The 7,500-nt window shown below is 50.1% G+C and overlaps 1 protein-coding gene across 1 annotated transcript in view; it reads left to right on the top strand.

The window, feature by feature from the left end:
- sff (sugar-free frosting) overlaps positions 1 to 7,500 on the top strand; it is a gene marked incomplete in the record, with an annotated part of 281,961 nt that overhangs the window by 233,848 nt on the left and 40,613 nt on the right. Inside the window, 1 exon segment of the mRNA XM_070143593.1 lies at positions 6,460 to 6,600. Coding sequence (XP_069999694.1) covers positions 6,460 to 6,600 — 141 coding nt within the window.

Genomic DNA, 7,500 nt, shown 5'->3' with positions numbered 1-7,500 from the left:
TTCCCCTCCTCTTTCTTTCCTCTTTTTTTTCCTTTTTTTTTTTTTTCTTGGGGGGGGGGGGGGGGGGGGGGGGGGCTTTCCCCCCTTTCCTTCCTCCCTTTTTTTCTTTTCTCTTTTCTTTTCCTTTTCTTCTTTTCTTTTTCTTCTTTTCTTTTCTTATTTTTTTTTTTTTTTTTTCTCCAAAAATCTTTTTTTTCCCTATCAAAAAAAAAAAAAGAAAAATTAGTTGGGGGAAATTTAAAAAAAACATAGAAAAATAAATAAGGTAGTTTAAAAAAATTATTAAATTTTAAAAATTTTTGTGAAAGAAAGGGAAAAGGGGGGAAAGAAAGTGTCCGGGCCCAAAAAAAAATTTTTGGTACATTTTGAGTCAAGGGGCATCGCTAATTTAAATTTTTTGAAAAACCTTTTCTCCCCTTTCCCCCCCCCCCCCCCCCCCCCCCCCCCCCCCCCCCCCCCCCCCCCCCCCCCCCCCAAACCCCAACCCCCCCTCATCTCTTTTCCCCACCATTTAAAAACCCGGGTTTAAACCCAGCCCCCCATTTGAGAAAGTTTGAAAAGGGGTTGATAAGTTGACTCCTTGCAGGGGAATGGGGTTTTGGCGGACCGGGGTTTGTTGGTGGACCCTTTAAACAAGGAAGGGACAATTCGGGGGAATTTTCAAAAGGAACGATTTAAATTCTTCGATTTCAAAATTCTTTTATCCGGCGTTTCCCAAAGGGACCTTTCCCGGTTTTTTTCCCGCCTTTCCTTTCTTTTTTCCCCCCCTTTTTTCCCCTTTTTTTTTTCCCTTTTTTTTTCCTTTCCCTTTTTTTTTTTTTTTTTTTTTTTTTTTTTTTTTATTTTTTTCCCTTTTTTTTTTTTTTTTTTTCCCCTTTTTTTTTTTTTTTTTTTAAAAAATTTTTTATTCCTTCTTTTCTACAATCTCTTTCCCTTTTTTCCCCCTTCCCCCCTTTTTTTTTTTTCCCCCCTTTTTCCCCTTTTTCCCCTTCTTTCCCCCCCCCTTTTCCTCCTTTCCTCCTCCTCCCCCCCTTTTCCCCCCTTTCCTTTCCCTTTTTCCTCCCCCCCTTTTCCCTTCCTTTCCCCTTTTCCCTTTCCTCCCCCCTTTTCCCTTCCTTTCCCTTCTTTCCCCCCCCCTTTTCTTTCCTTTCCTTTCCCTTTTTTCCCCCCTTTCCTTTCCCCCCTTTTTTCCCTTTCCCCCCTTTTTCCCCCCCCTTCCCTTCTTTTTCCCTCCCCTTTATCACCCAGCAAAAATTTAAAAAGATGATTATTTAAGAAAAAAGATTTTTAAAAAAAAAAAGTTTTAAAAAAAAGTGTATTTTAAAAAAAGAATTTTTAAAGTGTTTTGAAAAAATTGTTTAAATGTGTTGATTTAAAAAAAATTTGTTTATATGTGATCCTCCCCCCTCCCCCCCTCTATCCTCCACAGAACCTCAAACATGGAACCTCGCGGAAATTTTGGACTCCGTTCAAAAAAATTCAGGACCCGGGACATTCCCCTGAACCCCCCAGAACCACACCCCCGACCCCCGACAACCCGCCACCCCCGGGGGGCCCCCCCAAAAAAACCCCCAAAAAACCCCCCAAAACCCCCCAACAAAAACCAAAAACCCCCAAACCCCAAAAGGTTTTTCTTCGGTCCAAATCCTCAAAAAAGGGGGAATTTTGGGTTGATTTGAAGGATTTTCATGTGCGATCCGAAAAATCTTACCCGGGTGAACCCCGAAAAGGAAAAATTTTCATTCCGGTGCGTGGATTCCCTCCGAACAAGGAATCCGATCCTATTCCAGTGCGTGGATTCCCTCCGAACAAGGAATCCGATCCCATTCCGGTGCGTGGATTCCCTCCGAACAAGGAATCCGATCCTATTCCAGTGCGTGGATTCCCTCCGAACAAGGAATCCGATCCCATTCCGGTGCGTGGATTCCCTCCGAACAAGGAATCCGATCCTATTCCGGTGCGTGGATTCCCTCCGTCCGGACTCGCCTCCTGAAGCGCGGCGCCGAGGAGCGACCTGGACACGCCGCGAAGGGTAAAAAGCCGCCCCTCCTTCCCTCCCCGCCGCATCGCCTCCCTGTGAATTTTATGCGCCCGGGATGCAGCCTCGCACGTCCTTCTGGGCGCGACGGCCGCGGAGACCGGCGCTGCCCTCCCCCTGCGGTCGTGGCGGCGAGGACCGGCCGCCCCTTCCTCGCCCGCGGCCGGAATGACTGCTGATGACCCTTGGGACGCACCTCGGCGGGACACGGTCGGCGAGGCCCCCGTGCGGACCTACCTGCAGGCGGCGGCGGGGGAGCGGGGGGGGGGGGGGGAGAGGCCGCGGGAGCAACGCACGCGGAATGCGATCAGCGCGGCGCCATCGAAACGCCTTCGAACTCCCTCACTTGTACGTACTCTCAGCGGTGGTTTTGCGTCCGTAAAGCGTTTAAGAACTCTCCTGTTCGGTGTAGGCGATCACTTGCGGTTATCGAGATGGTTGGCAAGGCTCGCCGCTTCCCCATCACCCGCCCTTATCCCTCTTCGCTGCCTGCGGGGACGGGAGTGAATATGGAAATCTTGTCTATCCTCTGCCCTTTGCCCCTTCCCCTCTTTTTCTTTTTTTCTGCTTCCCCTTGTCCCCTACTCTTTCCCCTTCTTCTCCTCTCGCCTTTACTTTTCACATTCTCTTTCTCTTTTCCTCCCTCCCTCTTTCCCATTCCCATTGCCCTTACCCGTCCCATTCCCTTTCCCCATCCCTTCCCCATCCCATACCTTCCTATCCCCATCCTTCCCACCCCTTCCCCCTTTCCCTTCTCCATCCCTCCCACCCCTTTCCCTTCCTATCCCCACTCCTCCCAGCCCCTTTTCCCTTCTTATCCCCACCCTTACCCCCTCTTCTCCTCTTCCCTCCCCTTCCCCTTCCCCTTCCCCTTCCCCATTCCCACCCCCATCAGTCCCATCCCCTCCCCCTTTCTCCCCCCCCTCCCCGCCCCCAGTGGCACGAGGTCAGCGTGCCGTGACAGGGCGACCTGGGCGACGGCCGCGGCGGAGGGCGCGCGCGAGAGGAGGCCGAGGCGGTGGTCGTCGAAAGCAGCGTTCGGCTCGGAAGATGAGCCCGACGACCACGCCTCCCGCCCGGACGCTTAAAGGGGATGCGGGGGCCGAAGGACGAGGATTAACCCGGCAAGACACCGAGTGGAGGGCGAGGAGGGGGGGGTGTCTTGGGGGAGGGGAGGGGTGGGAGGGAGGGACCGTGGGCACGGGGAGGTCTTCTTTCTAATGGGCTCCTGTTTCTCGCTCTCGCTCCGTCTCTTTCTCTCTTTCTTTCTCTCTTTGTCTCTCTCTTTCTCTCTCTCTCTCTCTCTCTCTCTCTCTCTCTCTCTCTCTCTCTCTCTCATTCTCTCTCTCTCTCATTCTCTTTCTCTCTCTCTCTCTCTCTCTCTCTCTCTCTCTCTCTCTCTCTCTCTCCCTCTCCTCTCCCTCTCCCTCTCTCTCTCCCTCCCTCTCCCTCTATCTATCTTTCTATCTATCCCTCCCTTCTCCTCTTTCTCTCTCTCTCTCTCCCTCTCCCTCTCCCTCCCTCTCTCTCTCTCTCTCTCTCTCTCTCTCTCTCTCTCTCTCTCTTTCTCTCTCTCTCTCTCCCTCTATCTCGTTCTCTATCCATCTATCACACACACACACACATATATCTGTGTGTCCGTGTCTAAGTTTCGAAATACAACCTTTCATCCAGCGGCCGAATCGGAATATACCAATAACGTCATCCTAATTTCCTCGACGCCCGCCCGCGTTGAACTGAACCGCTCTCCCGGTCACATTCCGCTCGCCAAAACTCCTGATTAAGACGAGAATATCGCCTTGGAAGATGTGGGCTGCCACGGTCCGTTACTCCGGCGCCCACTTCCCCTTCCCGGGCGTGTGTTGTCCGATGCTGGTTAATTTAATCTTCCGACGAGTATTGTTTACATTTGTATTTAATTCCGGCTCTCCTCGCTTTACTCACTGGGGCGTCCCGGCTGCCCCTAGATGCAAATACGGTTCGTCGACTAGTTTTTTTTTTTCTAAGAGGGGGAGGTGGAGGAAGAGATGGTGTTCGGGTGACGGGGGAGGAGGAGAAGGAGGAGGAGTAGGAGAAGAAGAAGAAGAAGAAGAAGGAGGAGGAGGAGGAGGAGGAGGGGGGAAAGGATAAGGAGAAGGAGGGGGGAAAGAAAGAGGAGAATGAAGAGAAGAAGAAGGGAGAAATGAAGCTCGGATGAAGGAGAGAGACGGGGAGAAAAAGTGGAGGATGGAAAACGTGACAGAGAAAGTTTTACTGAATATAAGGATCACAAATAAAATTATCTTGGTATAGGTGGGAAAGAATGGAGGAAAAAAAGAACAGAGAGGAGAAGGAAAGGGGGAGGAAAAAAGAGAAAGGACATTGCGGAATAGGAAGTTGAAATCCCGTTATCTCTTTATAGGTTCTGTCATCATCTAAAGCAGCACTTTCAGGGTTTTTTCCCTAGTATTTCTCACTTTACTACTCTGAAAACAAAAAAGTAAAGAAAAAATATATGGAATGGCGAAGTTAGTATGCAGAGGGAGCCTCCTTCCTTGTCTTTTTCTTTCGTCTCTTCTGCCAAGTCCCCTTTCTCTCTCTCGTCTCCCTCCCCTCTATTCATTCTTCCTCGCCCTCCTTCTCTCCTCCACCTATGGCTTTTCCTTCGTCTCTCCTGCCTACCTCCTTTCTCTCTCAAATCTCCTTCCCCTCTATTCATTCTTCCTCGTCCTCCTTCTTCCCTCCTTCTATGATGTATCCGTCTCTGCCTAGTCCCCTTTCTCTCACATCTGTTTCATTCTCCCTCGCCCTCCTTCTCCCCTCCACCTATGGCTTTCTCCCTTCGTCTCTCCTGCCAAGTCCCCTTTCTCTCTCGTCTCCCTCCCCTCTATTCATTCTTCCTCGCCCTCCTCCTTTCCTCCACCTACGGCTTTATCCTTCGTCTCTCCTGCCTACCCCCTTTCTCTCTCGTCTCCCTCCCCTCTATTCATTCTTCCTCGCCCTCCTTCTCTCCTCCACCTATAGTTTTTTTTCCTTCGTCTCTTCTGCCAAGTCCCCTTTCTCTCTCGTCTCCCTCCCCTTTATCCATTCTTCCTAGCCCTCCTTCTTCCCTCCTTCTATGATGCATCCTTCTTCTCTGCCTAGTCCCCTTTCTCTCACATCTTTTTCATTCTTCCTCGCCCTCCTTCTCTCCTCCACCTATGGCTTTCTCCTTCGTCTCTCCTTCCTTCCCCATTTCTCTCTCGTCTCCCTCCCCTTTATTCATTCTTCCTTGCCCTCCTCCTTTCCTCCACCTACGGCTTTATCCTTCGTCTCTCCTGCCTACCCCCTTTCTCTCTCCTCTCCCTCCCCTCTATTCATTCTTCCTCGTCCTCCTTCTTCCCTCCTTCTATGATGTATCCTTCGTCTCTGCCTAGTCCCCTTTTTCACTTCTGTCTCATTCTGCCTACCCCTTTCGCCCTCTCTTCTCCCCCCCATCTATGGCTTTCTCCTTCGTCTTCCCAAGAAAGTCCCCTGCTGTTCCCTTTCTCCCTCCCCTTTATTCATTCTTCCTCGCCCTCCTTCTCTCCCATCCCTCGCTGTTCCCTCTCGAAGGGGGCGTGCACGAGGAGTTTTGTTTGCCTGTCGAAGTGGTTCTACTCCCTCGGTAATTAAGTAAACAGCCAGTGTCACGCGGAACACCTGAAAGGGACAGGTGTATCGATGCGTAATTGCGTTTGTGTGTGCGTGTGTGTGTGAGAGAGAGAGAGAGAGAGAGAGAGAAAGAGTGAGAGAGAGAGAGAAAGTGTGTGTGTGTGTATGTGAGAGAGGGAGAGAGAGAGTGTGTGTGTGTGAGAGAGAGAGAGAGAAAGTGTGTGTGTGTGTATGTGAAAGAGGGAGAGAGAGAGAGTGTGTGTGGGTGAGAGAGAGAGAGAGAGAGAGAGGAGTAATACAAATATAGGAGAAAGTAATTCCTTGAAAGCAAAGAACAGGTGAGGAAATGTAAGGATGTAGAGAAAATGAATTCAGAAACTTCGGGAATCAGCAGAGGCGAGAAAAGAAAGGGAATAGGGAGATAAAGCGAAGGAGAATGGGGGGGGGGAAGAGGGAGACGAGGGGCGCGTGCGTGAACGGAACTCGGTCACGCTGACTTCTCGACGGTTCTCGGAGAACAGCCTTTTTGCCTTCCATGAATGAGGGGGCATTTGCGGCAGAGAAATGTTTCTTTTTCTCTTTTGTTTTCCTTCTCTCTCTCTCTCATTCCGAGGAAACTTTTTTTTCCTTCTTTCTTTTTTTTAAGAGGATTTTTTTTCTTCTTTTTTTTCAGAAGAAACATTTTTTTTCTCTCTCTTTTTTTCAGAGGAAACTTTTTTTTTCCCTCACTTTTTTCAGAGAAAACATTTAAACATTTCTCTCCCTCTCTCTCTTTCTCGTTTCCATTAACCCGCATTGTGTACTTGCAGGTACCTGGTGCTGGAACATGTGTCTGGAGGTGAGCTCTTCGACTACCTCGTCAAGAAGGGAAGACTCACTCCCAAGGAGGCAAGGAGATTCTTCAGACAAATTATATCCGCCTTAGATTTTTGTCATAGTCATTCTATATGGTGAGTATTGGGATCGGGAGGGGGAGGAGGAGGAGGGGGAGAGGGAGGAGGGGAGGGGATGGGGAAGGAGGGGAAGGTGGAGGAGCAGGAGGAGGAGGAGGAGGAAGGGGAAGGAGGAGGAGGAGGAGAGGAAGGAGGAGAAGGAGGAGGAGTGGGAGGGGGAAGGAGAGGAAGGTGGAGGAGGAGGAGGAGGAGGGGAGGGGGAGGGAGGGGAAGGGGAGGGAGGAGGAGGAGGAGAGGGGGAGGAGGTAGTTTAGAAGTTGTCCGAGATGTTTCATCGTAGTCACCCCTATGTGTTGTGGCGTAAATATGCACAAATGTGTGTGTGTGTGTGTGTGCGTGTATGTGTGTGTGTGTGTGCGTGTATGTGTGTGTGTGTGTGTGCGTGTATGTGTGTGTGCGTGTATGTGTGTGTGTGTGTGTGTGTGTGTGTGTGTGTGTGTGTGTGCGTGTATGTGTGTGTGTGTGTGTGTGTGTGTGAAATAATCTGTGTGCATGACTGTGGATCCGTGCTAGTGTGTATGTGTGTATCCCATAATGTTATAATTAAATGTAAATAGATATTCACGATTAAATATTAATCCTGAGTGGGAGGTACTTCAAATGTGAACCCGTTTCGTAGCGAGAGACTGTGTTAGGATGTGTTCAGGTCGACTGCTAGGCTGTGCGATCGGTTAGTAGTAGTAGCAGTAACAGTGTTAGTATTACAAGTGGTAGCAGTAATGGTAGTAGTAGTAGTACCACTACCACTACCACTACCACTATTACTATCACCACCACCACCTAGTACCACCACCACCACCACCACCACCACCTAGTACCACCACCACCACCACCACCACCTAGTACCACCACCACCACCACCACCACCTAGTACCACCACCACCACCACTACCACTA

Source organism: Penaeus vannamei, chromosome 31, assembly GCF_042767895.1.
Source record: "Penaeus vannamei isolate JL-2024 chromosome 31, ASM4276789v1, whole genome shotgun sequence".
NCBI lineage: Eukaryota > Metazoa > Arthropoda > Malacostraca > Decapoda > Penaeidae > Penaeus > Penaeus vannamei.
This window is presented reverse-complemented; position numbering and strand designations above follow the sequence as displayed.